Source organism: Balaenoptera ricei, chromosome 14 (genome assembly GCF_028023285.1).
Source record: "Balaenoptera ricei isolate mBalRic1 chromosome 14, mBalRic1.hap2, whole genome shotgun sequence".
Taxonomy (NCBI): domain Eukaryota; kingdom Metazoa; phylum Chordata; class Mammalia; order Artiodactyla; family Balaenopteridae; genus Balaenoptera; species Balaenoptera ricei.
The window spans coordinates 16,314,333-16,330,519 of NC_082652.1; the positions used below are offsets into that span (position 1 = coordinate 16,314,333).

Consider the following 16,187-nt stretch of genomic DNA (forward strand, 5'->3'; position numbering starts at 1 on the left):
AGCGGCATTAGATTCTCACAGGAGCGCAAACCCTACTGTGAACTGCGCATGTGAGGGATCTAGGTTGCGTGCTCCTTATGAGAATCTAATGCCTGATGACCTGAGGTGGAGCTGAGGCAGTGATACTAGCACTGGGGAGTGGCTGCAAATACAGATTATCATTAGCAGAGAGGTTTGACTGCACAGAGACCATAATAAATCAATTGCTTGCAGACTCATATCAAAACCCTATCAGTGAGTGGCAAGTGAAAACAAGCTCAGGGCTCCCACTGATTCTGCATTATGGTGAGTTGTATAATTATTTCATTATACATTACAGTGTAATTATAATAGAAATAAAGTGCACAATAAACGTAATGTGCCTGAATCATCCCCAAACCATCCCCCCATCCATGGAAAAATTGTCTTCCACAAAACCGGTCCCTGGTGCCAAAAAGGTTGGGGACCACTGGAGTAGAGGATGAGTTTAGAGCTGGGAGAGCCAGAAGAAAGAATAAAGACAGTATTCTGAGTAGAAGATGAAGAAGACCTGGATCAATGTGGTGATTGTAGAAATTAGAGAGTGGAGAGTTACAAGAGAACTTGAAGAGATTTGCATAGAAGAGCTGTTTGCACAGAATTTGTTTAGTTCATAATCTTTGTTCTTGATAGATATCTTGAGTGTAATCCTTATTGATGAATTTGCAATTTTTCTGCTTTCAGACTATTTCTATTATCCTTTGGGTGTCCAGTTACTGTGAGAGTGTCCTGCGACCATACAAATTAAATTTACAGAAAAAGAAGAAGAAGAAAAAAGAAACCAGCATCGTCATGGTAATAACAGAGAAAACACAAGTAACAATCTGGCTGCATGCTGCCTTTTCTTTTCACTGTTTTCCTGCATTTTGTAAGAGATCATAGGACCCAGTATGCATTCATTTTCTCTCCCCAGCTTTTTAAAAAAATAATACACCTGCAGAAAAGCTGAAAGACTAGTATAATGACACCCAGACATCCTTACCTAGATTCACCACTTGTTAACAATTTGCCACATTTGCTTTCTCTCTCTCTCTCTCTCTCTGATTCTCTACCTCCCCCACCCCCATTTGTTGAACCATTTGAAAGAAAAGTACAGACTGATACTTAACACACCAGGGTAGAACAGGGGAAGTCTCCTACAAAACCATAAGACTCAAGATATTTTCACACTCAAGATATTTAATATTGATAACAATAATATTATAATGTCCATATTAACCTTTTCCCTGTTGTCCCAGTTACATCCCGTATAGTCTTTTTCAAAATACTAGAATCCTACTAAGGATCTGACACAGCTTTTAGTTGTCATTTCTCTGTACCTTTCTTTCATCAAGCGTACTTCCTTAGCTTTTGTTTGTCTTTATTGTTGAAAAGTCTAGCTAGGTTTTTGGTAGACTATCCCACAGTCTGGATTTGGCTAATTGTTTCCATAGATTTAGGTTAAACATAGATGCTGTGTCCTTTTTAGCAATTAAATTAGGAGGCACTAATGTTGTTACGTCCCATTATTGATAATTTCAGATTTAATTATTTGATAAAGGAAGTATCTGCCGGATTTCTTTATTGTAAGAGTGTCTTCCCTCCCCGTGTAATTAATCTGTGAGATGATGCTTTGAGACTCTGAATATCCTGTTCCCCACCAGCCTTTCACCCACTGGTTTTAACACCCATTGTTAGTCTAACTTGCATGAATCATTTATTTCTTTGGTGGTTCCACAATGGTGATTTTAAAACATTCTACCAATCATTTATCATTTATTAACTGGCATTCTGTAAAATAGAGCTGTATATATTTTTTTTTTTAACTTTTTTTTTTTAAATTAATTTATTTATTTATTTTTGGCTGCGTTGGGTCTTCGTTTCCGTGCAAGGGCTTTCTCCAGTTGCGGCGAGCAGGGGCCACTCTTCATCGCGGTGCACGGGCCTCTCACTGTCGCGGCCTCTCCCGTTGCGGAGCACGGGCTCCAGACGCGCAGGCTCAGTAGCTGTGGCTCACGGGCTTAGTTGCTCCGCGGCATGTGGGATCCTCCCAGACCAGGGCTCGAACCTGTGTCCCCTGCATTGGCAGGCAGACTCTCAACCGCTGCGCCACCAGGGAAGCCTGAGCTGTATATTTTTAATATCACTATTTTAGTATCACTGTGGACTCATTCCTTTTTAAATTTACCTTGTAAACCATTATCATCATTTTCTTTTGCATGCACAGATTTGGCTAATGGGAGCCACTTTAAGCTGGTTCCCGTCCTTGAACATCATTGGTCTTTGAGCCCTTACTGTCTGAAACAACAAAAATGCTCCAAGCACTTTGTACTCACCCACTGAACTGAAATCAGACATTTTTTTCAATGAGCCCTGGTTCCTTTATGGGGAATGGTATTCAAAATACCAAGATCTAGTTGTTAGGTATACTAATTGCTATTAGGGTTTTACTGTTTCTAGTTCATGTCCGTGAAGAGAGGAAATTTATTTACACACACGCACACACACAGTTTTAAATAATTAATTCTTACTGATACCTCCAGTTTTAGTCCAATATCAATGTTCTTCCTTCCATTCCTTTCCTCATTCCATATTTGTAGTTTTCTTTTCAGAGTAAGAACCATGGTTCCCAACAGCATCAATATATTTATTCGTTTGCTGTTTTACAATAAATACTAAATAGTTTTGGAATTAGTACATTGGTTCCACTACCAGTTCCAATAACAAACCCACTAAATAAAGTTCAAATTTTTGCATTTCTTTTTTGTCCTTAGAATATGTTCCAGTGAATGTAGACAGTTGAGGTACTCTGTAAAAGCAGTGGAATTAAAAACTCAGATTATATTATTAGTGTGATGTAAATAAGATTCATCTATTTCTGTTTGTATTCAATTTTGGAGTTTCCTCCCATCGTAATTGATTTAATTTTTGCATGTGTAAAACATTAACATAATTTATATCCTTTTCATAAGGAAAGATGTTTAGGATTTATTCTCTAATGGCATGCTGTTTTGTTAATGTTTGAATTTATCTTATTAATGGAAGATTTTTGTTCACTATAGGAATATAGTAACCATTGTCGTTTGAAAATGTTGATGGTTTTATTAGTAATACTAACTTCCTGCACAATTCAGTAACAATTCAGGAATTTTTTAGATTTGACACTTGTCCTGGGTGTTGCCATTCATTCATTTCTCTCCTTCACTTTGTTCAAGATAATTTAACAGATCATGAGTGCAAAGTTTGAAAGAATTGATCAGAGTTGCATGATTACTTTCTCTTCTAATGAAAACCTACACTCCTAGTACTTGTCAAATAGCTTTTGGTATTTGGATTTTGTGAGAGTTTTTGTAGTTATTGCTTTTCTAATTTCCAAAAATGAGAATAGCCGCCTATTTTTCTGATTGTCAGTGTAACCTAAATATATGAAAAAAGTGAAGATCACCCATTTTCCCAGCAAACAGAGATAGCCACTGCATACAAACCAGAATCATGCTCTATAGAAAGTTCTGCAACTTTGCTATTTGTTTTTGTTTTCACTTAATAGGGTATCTTAGACATCTCTTCATTTCAGCAAATATAGATGTATCTCATTACTTTTAATGGTTATGTACTATCCTGTTATATTAATATACCATAACTTATTCCCATTGTTGAATGTTTAGTTGGTTCTGATTTTCTTTTAATATTATAAATAGTGCTGCTATTAAAATATGGACAAACACAAGATGAATTTATAATATGATTTCCTTAGGCTATCTCTTAGATCTGACATTACTATGTATACAGGTTTCCCCTGCTATCCAGAAGTATATAGCATTCCTTTGAAACCTTTCATAAGCCCAGGTGGCATAAGGGAAAGAAGCAATTACCTTAGGACACATCTTGCTAATGGATGCACAAAGTAAATTGAGATAAAGCACAGATGCTTACAGACATAGTTCACTGCTGTGGCGGCTTGATGTTGAGTGGCACTTCCGGTGCCACTGTTGCTGCTCAGGGTGTGCGCTGCTTCTGTAACAGCTTGCTGCAAACGCTTTTCACCTTCTTTTTCCTGTGAAAGCGAAAATCCTTTTTGGATTTCTTTTGGTTAGCCAAAACAGGTACTAATGTAGGTCTTTCATGAAAGCTAAAGTGGCATAAAGTGAACTTTCAAAAAGCTGGAGATACCTGTTTTTACATTCCCCAGTGGTGTGGTGTATCTGTATCCTTACCCATTTGATAGGCAAACATTGGAACTCTCCTTTTTCCAATTTGCGTTAAAAAAATTCTATTGATGTTGCACCTTCAAAGAAGACTTCTTGAGTGAAAAGCTGGCCTTACTAGTTGATTGGCTAGGTTTCTTGTGTTTATCTGTTTTTTAAATTGTATCACTGCTGGGATTTCTTTGATATATTTTCTGTTTCTGTCTTTGCCCAAGTTTCCTATCGTGGTAGTAGTATTTTTTCCATTGATATGTTTTGAGCTATTGGACTCTTAACATAGTAGTATTAACATAATCCTTTTTCATATATGATGCAGTTTTTTTTCAGTTTGACATGTCTTTTAACTTGAGTGATTTTTTTTGTCAAATATAGTAACTTGTAAAAAATAAGATTTTTTTTCATGCCTAACTCCTTTGAATTAATGCTTAGATCATTGGTTTCGTGGTTTTAACCTTTTTCTAATGGGATTTGGACTCCAAATTTGCTGCTAATCACCACTATATGTTTATCCCACAAATTTGGTACTTCATATCTTCATCTGACATAGCAAACATTTTTTTCTAATACTTGTGATTTATTCTTTGACCATTGTTTTGTTTAGGTGCTATTCAATAATTTCCAAATGTATGGTGATTTAAAAATTTTTTTTAGTTTTTGTACAATTTTTAAAGATTACTTTCCATTTACAGATATTACAAAATATTGGCTATATGCCCCATGTTGTACAATACGTCCTTGAGCCTATCTTAACCCAGTAGTTTGTACCTCCCACTCCCCCACCCACCTATTGCCCCTCCCCCAAGGTTTTTTTTTTAACTGTTCTTAGGTTAGTATTATGTTTAGAAAGACCTTTTCAATTTATGATCGCAAAAGCCACTACCTAAATCCTCTTCTGGTGCTTCGATGGATTTTTTTAAAAAATTTAAGTATTTAAATCTGTCTGGAATTTATTTTGTTATTTATTATTTTATTTATTTTATATTTCACAATATATCTAGCTAGCTATTCAGTACCATTCATCCACTTGAAAACCACTGTTTTGAAAGGTCACCATTTAAATTCCTTTATATTCTTTGCTCTATCTTGGGATTTGTGTCCTTTCAGTCTTTGTCAATTTACTTATATACCAGTCCCATCTGGATTTAATGTAACTTTATAATATACTCTCATATCTATTAGGGCAAGTTCCCCTTAACGGCTCTTTTTCAGAATTTTCTTGATTGTTGTCACCCATCATTTTTTCCATTAGAATTTAGAATTTCTGTTTCTGTTATTAACATTACAGGAAATCTCAAAGACATAAAGAGAAGAAATGAAGTCTTGGTTCTTCTCATCTCCTTGAGTGTTCTAGGAGATTCCCAACCTGAAGTTGAATAATGACCAACTAAGATTTTTTTATTCTTTTTTTCACCTCCGCTTCCCCAGAGTGAAATAAAACCACACTGGAAAAAAGTCATCATTACTGAGTTAGCATTTGGTGGCTATTAAATTTACCTTGGTTTGAGAGACTCTTTTAATATCCAAAACTATATCTATCCTTGTTACTATTTTTTTTTGTGGGGACCACACCACACACCATGTGGGATCTTATTTCCCCAACCAGGGATTGAACCCGCACCCCCTGCTGAGGAAGTGCGGAGTCTTAACCACTGGATCTCCAGGGAAGTCCCATCCTGTTACTATTAATAGAATTAAGTAATGCTATAGCATGAAATTAGTATATCTTATGTGATATAGCATGGGAGAAATATGTTTGATAATCTTTCAACTTTTTAAAAATCTTTTTTTCCAGCCACCTGTCTTTACCAGTTTCCAAGACTATGTTACTGGGCTTCAGACTTTAATTTCGAATGTTGTGGATCATATTAAAGGACTTGAAGCACATCTAATTGCACTTAAACTTGAAGAACTTATTTTAGAAGACACTTCCCTCTCACTGGTAAGAGACTGCATGGTAAGAGACTATAGTTGATCAGCAATAAGTTATATATAGATATTCAAGTGTTCTTATTGTTATCACAGGGACAAGTTAATTTTCAATTCATTATTCTCTCCTATGGGACTTGTGATTAGAAGGTGCCTGGCACTGGTTTTTTGCTGTGGTCTTGGTGGTGGTGGTGTCTCCTCCCCCTTCATCCCCCCTCCCGCTTTCCACCTTTGAATACATCTTTGGGGGTGTTCTTTTACTGTGAAAACAACTGATGAATTGTTGAGGAGTAGAATTAGTATTGTCCCTGTTTTGAGCACCATAGGAAACCAGCCATACTTTTGAGATTCAGGGACAATCTCCTTGACCTGAGAACTTACCTGCTGTTGGATTGGCTGGTTTCTTTGCCGGCCCAGCAATTATCACATGGAAAAGGAAAGATGCTGGACATCAGAACTAATTATGTCAGTAATAATGAGGCCAGAGCAAGCCAGCAAAAAAGGAATGGAAACAAGTATGGAATCAAAGGTACTAGTCAGTTTTCTCCTGATCATTATTTTAAGCTAGTTTCTTAAAATTCTGCTAGCAAAATCCCTGATAAAGTCTCACTTTAAAAAATGTGGATTCTTTTTAAAAAGTTAGTTAAATAAAACAAACAAATGGTGTCAGGTGAGTTAACATGCACCAGCTTGGAGTAGGTTTAGGATTTTGATAGGAGCCAGAAGAGCAATGGTGGAGCCACCTGATTCTGGCTAGTTGTTCCAGTGATGAAACTCCGATCGTGAGGAAATGCTTTCCTTGAGTAGTTTGTCTGACCTAAGCCTCTGCTGATGAGGAAGCTCATCCAGCAGTCTGAGGGCAGGCATCATCCTAGCCTAAGACCTCCACCCAGGCCCTTCTAGGGAAGGGAGTGAATGGAATCTTGCTTGGCACACCAGCTTTAAAAGGTTGTAAGCCCCTCTTTTGCAAAATGTCAACATGTTAGAGCTTTGAAAAAAGGGCTTACTGTGGGAAAGGGCTCAGAACATTTAACATTTCCAAAGACTGATTAAAGAAAGCAGACAAGTGTTGGCTAGAAGTTTGGTTTTAGCCAGTTAAGCTATATATTCAACTGTTTTCTTATGTACATTAGAATGAATATAGACTTCAGTGGTAATTAGAGGTACTGATTGATGGATTATTAATTCTTTAGTATTTTTGTCTTCCTTTTTTTAAGCCTTACATTGTTTTGGAAAGTAAAATATGTACATGGTAAAAAAAAAAAATTCAAAGAGTAAAGAAAGAATATCCAGTGAAATGTCTCCTTTTCATTCTAACCCATTCCCTAGTTCCCTTTTTAGAAGGAACTGCTTGTTATCAATGATTTCTTGTGTAATCTTCCTGAGTTAGAGAACCCATTTACAAGTACGTTATGACCGTGCCCCTTCCCCCCACATCTTGCCTTTAAACACAAATGATAGCATATTATACATATTGTTTAGTCTCTTGTTTTTGTGTTTAGTCTCTAGGAGATCATTACATATAAGTAACTTATCTACCTTGTTCCTTTTAACTGCTCTGTAGTGTTTCACTGTTTCTTTACAGACAAATATGTATGCTTGTTACAAGAGAATTAGAAAATAGAGAGTAGCACCTCCCAGTTCCCAGCCCCAAATGAGTCCCAGTCCCACCATCCAGAACCACCTCTACCTCTCCCTCTTCTCTATCCCCTTAACACATTTGTGTCTGCCATTAGCCTTTATGACTTCCAGGTACTTGGTTACCCAGTAAAGGCCTAGTAATTAAATCCTTGTGAAACTGGTACATCCCAGGCAGGAATCTGCCTTCTTCCCCCATGTGCATGTCAAAAGGTCCTTGCTAGTCCTTTTGGACCCCTTGTACCTATAAAGAGATCTGGTAATTCATAGTAGTAGATTTGGAGCTGTTTAACTTTTGACTTTTTAGATTAAATGCAAACTCATTCTGTGCTCTAAACTCCCATCCCCTTTTGTGAATAGTATAGAAAAGTAAGAACTCGAAATTATAGTACCTATTTTTTAAAATCTTAAGGATTGCACACTTGGACAGATGTCACATTGCTTCATGTGGTTGGGCTTTGCTGGACATCTTTGAGATTTTCAATAAGTAGATATAAATTTATTGAGCTCACTATTGTTGAGCTTAAAGCTTGTAGAAATATAATGATCAAAGACCTGGCTGTAGAGTAGAGCGATGCATACAAATTACTAAATTGGAGATACAATATAGGCACAAAAATCTGAGTGAGTCAAAAAGAGTCTCATTGGAAAGGGGACATTTGAGGATTAATAAATTTTCACCAGGCAGACAGGAATGGAGGAAAGGAATCCCAAGCAGGAGGAGGCACAGACAACAGCACAGAGGCAGGAAAGTGAATTGTGTGGTGCACCATGAGTCATTTGGCAGAGCCAGAGCCCATGGTGATTTCGGACGCAGGCAGCAGTAAGCGGCAGCTTGCAGCAAGCAGCAGTGAGCAGTAGCAGGAAGCAAGATCTTAGTTCCCAGACCAGGAGTCCTAACCACTGGACCACAGGGGCCAGCAGCTAGGGCCTGGGGCCCTAGTCCTTACGTGCGTTGGCAAGAAAGAATTCAGGCAAGGAGGCAGAAGGTAAAGAAAAGTAAAAACTTTATTGGAAAAGTAAAGTACATGCAGAAAGATGCACGGGCGAACTCAGAGAGTCGTGCCTTTGGGAAGTTTAAATCCTTTATAAGGTGTCAGTCTTCCGGGTCTTTGTCTTCTTTTTGGCCAGTTGTATTGTTTTGACCCCAGGGCTAATTTGTTTCTGGACCCTCCCCTGGGTGCGCACGCACCCCTAAGTTAAGATGGATCCCACTGCAAAGGCCTCTGGGAGGAGATGGCAGGACTTACTATGGTCTGGCATCTCCTGCCTTTTTGACGCTGTGTAGGCTTTTGCGCCTGCGTAGTGTTTCCCTTGCCCCAAGGATGGGAAGTGTGTGACCTCTGGATCATTTAATAGGGTTTAGTCCCACTCTGTCCCTGCCATAAAAATGCCCACTGTCCGGTTATTTACCCTGTTCCTGTTGCTGGTTTTTATATTGAGGTGCACATCTCGAAATATAGACAGAAGTCCAGTCATAAACATGTAGTCCTGGAGCCCGTTTGTCTCTTGCTTCAGGAAATGTAAACAGGGACTGGTAATGAATGTCCGGCCTGGAGCTCATCTTCTCACCCCATGAGGTGTGAACAGGAGGCCAGTTGTAAATGCCTAGCCTGGAGCCCATCTATCTCCTGCCTCAATGGTATGTGGGAAGGACTGTTGGATACAAAGGTGACAGGCATAGTAGCCCTGCTGTTGTCAAGAGGATTGAGTGGTTGTTCTTGTTGAAAGATCTATCTGCCTCCTGAAATGAGGAATAAGATTTCTCATTTTGATTATTCTAGAGGTTATCCTTAACTCTGGGCTACTTTCTAGATTTTCCAAGCCCTGGTTCTGTCTTCATCTTTTGACCTTGGAAAAGTCGCTTAACCTCTTTGGGCCTCAATTTCTTTATTTGTAAAATGGAAATCATAATAATGTTAACGCAAGCTCACGTGCCCAGTGCACAGTGAGCCCAAACAAACTGAAACGTTGGAGTTTGGAGCAGAGAAAGGTTTATTACAAGGCCATGCAAGGAGACGGTTGGCTCATGCCCTAAAAGCCCAGAACTCCCTGAAGGGTTTCAGCAAAGCATTTTTAAAAGCCAGGTGAGGGAGGAGGGTCGCAGGGTGTGTGATCAGATCGTGCACAGTTCTGTGATTGGCTGATGATGGGGGAACAGGGTGGTGTCACAGGGGTTAACTTTATCAGTCCTTAGGCTCCAGGAGGCCTGGGGGCTCTGTGCTCATGGTCATCAAGTAGTTAACATCTTCCATTTGGTGGGGGGATTGATTTCACATCTGCAAAACAATTCAGGAAATTTGCATCAAATACTGTTATCTAGGTACTTCAGAGAAGAGCTAAAGCAGAGGATATGGGGGAAGGCCTGTCCCAGGAAGGCCCCATAGTGCCCTGCTCGGATACAATAATACCTACTTCATAGGGTTGTAGTGAAGATTAAACAAAACAATAATGGCTTTATATTGCCTTATTTTGTTAAAGTCATGATACATATAACATACTGAGCAGCACCGGCCACCAAATATTGGATCCATGTAGTGCTCAGTACTTTCTTTTGGGTTTAAAAAAAAAAAAGAAAAAAAAACAACTTCAGTTCCATTTACATTAGGTTCACTTTTTTCTTTCCTTCCTTCCTTTCTTTCTAAACTTGAAACACTATGAACAAGGCCTCTGGAGTACTACCTCTAGTCCTGGTCCCCTTTCCTCTTCCCTAGCGGTATCCACTGAAACTGGTTGTATGCCAAGACACCCCTCCCTCCTTTTTAAAATATTTATTTATTTTGGTTGCACCAGGTATTTGTTGCAGCATGTGGGATCTTTTAGTTGCAGCATGTGGGCTCATAGTTGTGGCATTCGAACTCTTAGTTGTGGCATGCATGTGGGATCTAGTTCCCGAGTAGGGATTGAACCTGGGCCCCTGCATTGGGAGCACGGAGTCTTATCCACTGGACCACCAGGGAAGTGTCCCCCTCCCCACCCTTTCTTAAAAAAACCATCTGGTCTTAATGTAACTTTATAATGTACTCTAACATCTGTTAGGTGTTTTTAAAGTAAATTATATACACTTTATTTTATTCAAAAGCATTGTTTTTTTCACTCAACCAATATTCAAGAGTTCTGTTCAGGCTGATGCATCTAGATCAATCTTGTTCTTTTAAACAACTGTATAATGTTCAAAATATATGTACCACAGCCATTGGACATATTTTTAGGTTGTTTCTGTACATTTGCTTTTACATATAGTACTGAATGAAATGTATTTGTGTACATACATTTTTATGCACTTGTTGGGTCATAAAGTGTGCTTATCTGGTTTCTTTTGGGCTTTAAAGTACTGCCAACTTCAGGTAAAGCTAACCAGTTTTCAGGCAACCTTCTTTCTGTGTTTGAACACTCCATCCCCTTTATTTTTTGTGCTTTCTACCACAGGTCAAACGTGCAGCAAATATTTAACTCACATATTTGAGCAGCCTTAGGAAAACTGGTCTTTTTTAGTTGTTTGGCCTCTGGAACACGATCGTGGACTTTGTCAATATGGAGGGAGGCCTGTCAATATTGTAACTAGAAAAGATGATACTGGTAAATTTGATGCCTTTAAAAAGTGGCTGTGATAAGTCTAAATTAATAATAAATTTCTACTTTTTTTCCGATGAAACTAATAATAAGAAATCTCAATTTTTCTACTTTGTACAGCTCATAACAAAATAGTAGTGATTTTATGGCTAAAGTACTTAGTAATAATTTTCTAACTTTTTTTCTTGATGAAAACTAGAAATGAGAAATCTCGCTTTTCCAACTTGATATAATTTATAACAAAGGTTACTTGAAAGATTGGTAATGCTAAAGCAACAGGGGTCTCAGTGAAAAGTCACATGGAAAAATATACATCTGTGATGAGTTTAGCCATCTTTGCATTTAATGAAATTGAAAATGACCCACTCTATTCTGATAGAGCTTGCAGTGAGACCAGAGGTAGTGGTAATTTTAACTTATACCTGAGGATCTCTAATCTGGGGGAATGCTTCCTGAGCAAGACCACTAATTCTTGTTTCCTTTGTAGGAAGAGAGAAAATTTTCAAAGACTGTACAAGGGAAGGTACAGAGCAGTTACCTGCACTCACTTCTGGAAATTGGGGAGCTGCTGAAAAAAAGACTTGAGACTACAAAGAAACTAAAAATTTAAGTTAGTGTGAACCACAAGCACTGATGACTCTACAACAGAAAATGACATCATCTTCCCAGGCAAAAGCTACATCTGGTTGACCATCATTTTAATCCAGAACTTCCTCATAAAATGCATGAAGGACTTTGATCGTGAATTAATTTTTTAGGTATTAAATGTATACAACTGATTAAATTATTGTATATAAACCAGAAGCAGGACCCTCATCTGGGTTTGACCACTTTTTATACATGTTCATATGCATATGGCAGCCACAAGAGAACCCCACTCTTCTTCTTCCCTTCTATCACCAGAAACATCTGGTGGGGTGGGGGGAAAGCAGCAATAGAAATTAAGCATAAAGCATTGACCTCAGAGCAGCTGAATGGCCCTACCATTATATCAGTGCGTGTTTTGGTCTGGTCCTTGAGCCTTAGGAATCAGAAAGCAGAAGAAGAGGGGGACCATGATTGGGAGCAGGCCTTCTTTCCACATTAGCAGTTTAGTTTTGAGGCTTCCTCAAATGCTTGGCTCCCACAGAACTCAAGGCAGGTACCCAAAGGGCCTCAGATGAAATTTGGCATAAGCACCTGCCACTGAAGGACATCACTCAGATGCCCACAGGCTGTCGTTTTTCAGCTTAATAATCCCAGTGGCCGAGACATCCCCATCCTAGCTCTTGTGAGAGTTAAATCAGAAGTAGCCTTCTGTTACCTTACAGCTGTTTGGAGGGGAAAGTAATGCAGACCACTTACAAGCCTGCTGAGGACTAGCTTGCTGTCTTTCGTCTATTTGGGAAAGATGGGAATCACTGTTTTAAAGAAGAGAGGTGTACATAATTTATGCAGGCAAGTCTAATACCAGTGTCATTGGTTTTGTGAGCTATATATATATGTATATGCTTTTACATATATACGTATATTTTCAACCATATATACATGTATATGTAAATGTATATACATGTATATATGCTTGAAAGATTTAATACTTTAGTGTTTTGTGAGTGGGAGGTTTGGGAAGGAAGAAAGGAAGGAATGTATATTAATATGGATTTAACCTAGGTTTTAAGATTTAGGCTGGCAAAAGAAATGTTATCAATTGGGCTTGAGGTTCAGTTTACTTTTTTCAAACTTGAGAATTATTACCAGGATGGTGTTTACGTTGTTCATCTGGAGCTCCCCAAGACTGTGGCTTCAGAGGTTGGTTTGACAGAAAAGATAAACATTGCTCTTGAAAATGTTACACATTTTATACAACTGCTTTGGTAACTTTTTTGTGTTTGAATCTGTGCCTCTGTTTTTGGTCTTTGTTACCCAAATACCGTTAAAGTTAGTAATTCTGAAAAGCAAAGAATTGAATTTGATGAGGAAATTCAAGTATCTGATGGAGGATTGGTCTTGAAGACCTTCAAGGTCCTTTCCAACTCACTTCTCCAGTGAGATGTGATACTTTTTTCTTTTAAAAGCAACCAAAAAAGAGCTTGGAACACCTCTGTATGCAAAGCAATTGCATTTTGTCCCTATCATTTTGACTTTCTTAGATTCACAATTTGGTGGGGTGATTAATAACTGTCTCAACTTGTAGGGAAACTTTTTTGAAAATTACTGAATTACCTGGTCAAAATAAGACTTGTTGGAAATCCTAGTCTATTCAGTAATTTAATAAAAAGTTTTGATGTTAATTGGTAGCCACACTGTCATACCCCATCCCAAAAGAAAAGAACTGCCTTGAACAAGATGAATTAAAAATTCTGATTGATTCTGAATCTAACTTAATAACATCATAATTTCATAAAACTATGGTCTATTTAGATGGAACTTTGTGTATGGGGTTGGGAGTATGTGTGTATGGCATGTGTTCTTGAAATGATGTTTCTTTGAATATCCAAAATTACTATACATAGAAATAGAAATGTTCTTTAAAACAAGTCTATTAACTGACAGTGATCATTCTAGCATATGTGTGCTCAGTGGGCTGGCCTTGGTCCTCAGGGACAGTGTGTGACTCCAGTGGTCTACCTACCTAGTCTCTTGCCTAGGGGCATCTGGGTCCTCTCCTGGTTTTAGTGACAGATAATGTTACGTTGGGGTTATGCTTCCTTTGTTACATGTTGATTTCCCTACTAAATGTAGCATTTCAATTAGATCCAACCTCTTACATTTTGAGATAATTGTAAAAAGAATGAAATTATGCAGAAATGGCCAATATCTTTTATTGATCTGTTCTTTTGGAAATTGTCATGCACTATAAATTGTGTACAGTTAAAAAAAAAAAAAATATATATATATATATATATACACACACATATATTCTTACATGAGTAAAAAGCACCCTCTCCAGCAATTGTATGTAATTGGTATTTGAAGAGAATTCCCAAATAACTCATTGCTGCTGCTGCTGCTGTTTTTAGTTTGTGTGGGTTTTTTGTTTTTTGTGTGGAAAATTGATATTTAAAAAAAAAAAGGAGAAAAAACACGACTACTGTTTACAGACTGAAAAATTACTGCTTTTTATACTACTGAGATCCTAAGTTAAGACTCTCCAAAGCAAACATTTGGGTTAAATCATTTATCTGATGTGGATAAAAGGTAGAGAACTTTTTAGTGTTCTCCACATAATGGAAAATGTACAAATGCCTAGCTGTGTTGCCCATCAATTTTGTATATTTTCATAATTTTAATTGTTCAAAATTGCATTATATTTTGCAATCACTATGTTCAATCTGGATTTGTCTTTCATTCTAACTTTTAATATAAAAAGGGGTTTCAATGTATCTACAGCCTTGTTATTGAAACTCTTCCTACTTTTTTGCTGTGATTTATTAATATGGGAAGTATGTATTCTTCCTTCTTCAGAATTAAGTGAAGCATAGCAAATCTACTTTAAAATGGATGGGTTAATTTATTTAAACACTTTGATCTTAAGTTGGCATTTCTGCCTGGTTCATTTTTGTTCAGATTCCTAGAAGCCACAACCTTTTAAATGGTATAAGTCGTCTCAGTTTTGTATTGTTATATTCCTCAGAAAGATGGTAATATTTGTGAATTTAAAATTATTCCAAGGCCACTGGTTATTTTGTTTAAAGTACCTTGCGTGCTCGCATTCATTAATTCAACATTTATGTGTTGAGCACTTATTTACTACGTGCCACATTCCGTGTTAGGCTCTGCTGATATAATGGTAAATGAACTCTATATCCTAGTTAGTGGCTGAAGTGGGGGGAAGAGACAATAAAAATAAATATTAGTTTGTAATTAAGTCCTGATTAATAAAATATGTCAGGATATGTGATACGTGGGGTCACAAGAGGAGGACCTCTTGAGTGGTGCCATCTGACCTGAATGATGAAGAGTCAGCCATGGAAAAGCGAATACAAGTCAAAGGCCCCAAGGCAGGAAACTGCTGAGCATGTTCCAGTGACTGTAAAAAAAGGCTCAAGTGCCTGGGACTTAATGAAAGGAGCGGAAAAGGGGTACAGATTGAGATAGAAGGTGCAGTGGCGATTAGAGCAATCAGGATTTTGTAGCCAGGGGAAGAAATGAGATTTCTACATTTAGTGGGAAGTTACTGGAGGATTGCAGGCAGGCTGATGACATGATTTATCCAAGGGTATGTGAACCCATAGATCATTTATCTATGGGCTGAGATCATTTATTCAGACACACAACACAGTAGAAAGAAGAGCGGTTTGTTTTTCCTCCTAGTTTCCTGTCTTATGATACTAAATGCCCTTATTTGAGCCCTGAAAAAGTTTTTGCCTGCTTCTTCAGTTATGAATTAACTCTACCCCAACATTCTCTTTTTCCTTTAACAAAAAGTGGGCACTTGGATATACCTCACTGCCATTTTTGACTTTCCCCAGAAGGTGGGCTCAGGTTTATACTTTTTCATGTTCCCTGTTTTTCAGATGCTGTCACTGCCTCGATGCAGACATGTATTTCATAGCAACAAGTGGAGGCTAAGCAACCATGAGCCAAATGCTTATAAAAATTAGTTGTGGGGTACCTATAGCAGTTTATGCTTGAGGAACAGAGCTTTTTTGCAACCTCAGCTTCCATGTATCTTAGCAAAAGTGGGTCCCAGGTAATGTACTATTTTCCATATGAGAAAAGCAGTTATTGCAGATAAGGCTACTAAGACCACCCAGTGGGGTTAAGGGATAGATTCAAACTCTTAAGCACCGATGAAATGAGCTAAAATCCACAGTGTCCCCCGTCCCCCCTCCCCGCCTCATACACACACTCCATCTCACATTCTTC

At 38.0% G+C, this 16,187-nt stretch overlaps 1 protein-coding gene and 1 long non-coding RNA gene across 3 annotated transcripts in view; one reads left to right on the forward strand and one right to left on the reverse strand.

The window, feature by feature from the left end:
* The window catches only part of NAA25 (N-alpha-acetyltransferase 25, NatB auxiliary subunit), a 73,943-nt gene extending 59,266 nt beyond the window's left edge, over positions 1-14,677 (forward strand). Inside the window, exons 22-24 of one of the 2 annotated variants that reach the window (XM_059894987.1) lie at positions 703-813; positions 5,995-6,156; positions 11,827-14,677. In XM_059894987.1, the coding sequence (XP_059750970.1) occupies positions 703-813; positions 5,995-6,156; positions 11,827-11,949 (396 nt within the window). In that variant the 3' untranslated portion in view covers positions 11,950-14,677. The remainder of the gene's footprint in view (positions 1-702; positions 814-5,994; positions 6,157-11,826) is intronic. The other variant, XM_059894988.1, reaches the window with a different exon arrangement.
* LOC132347638 (uncharacterized) lies at positions 9,744-11,323 on the reverse strand. The gene is made up of 2 exons (XR_009497254.1): positions 11,225-11,323; positions 9,744-10,045 (listed from the first exon to the last, which is right to left on the reverse strand). It is a non-coding gene; the product is annotated as an uncharacterized LOC132347638 (long non-coding RNA).
* Positions 14,678-16,187: the final 1,510 nt, after the last annotated feature.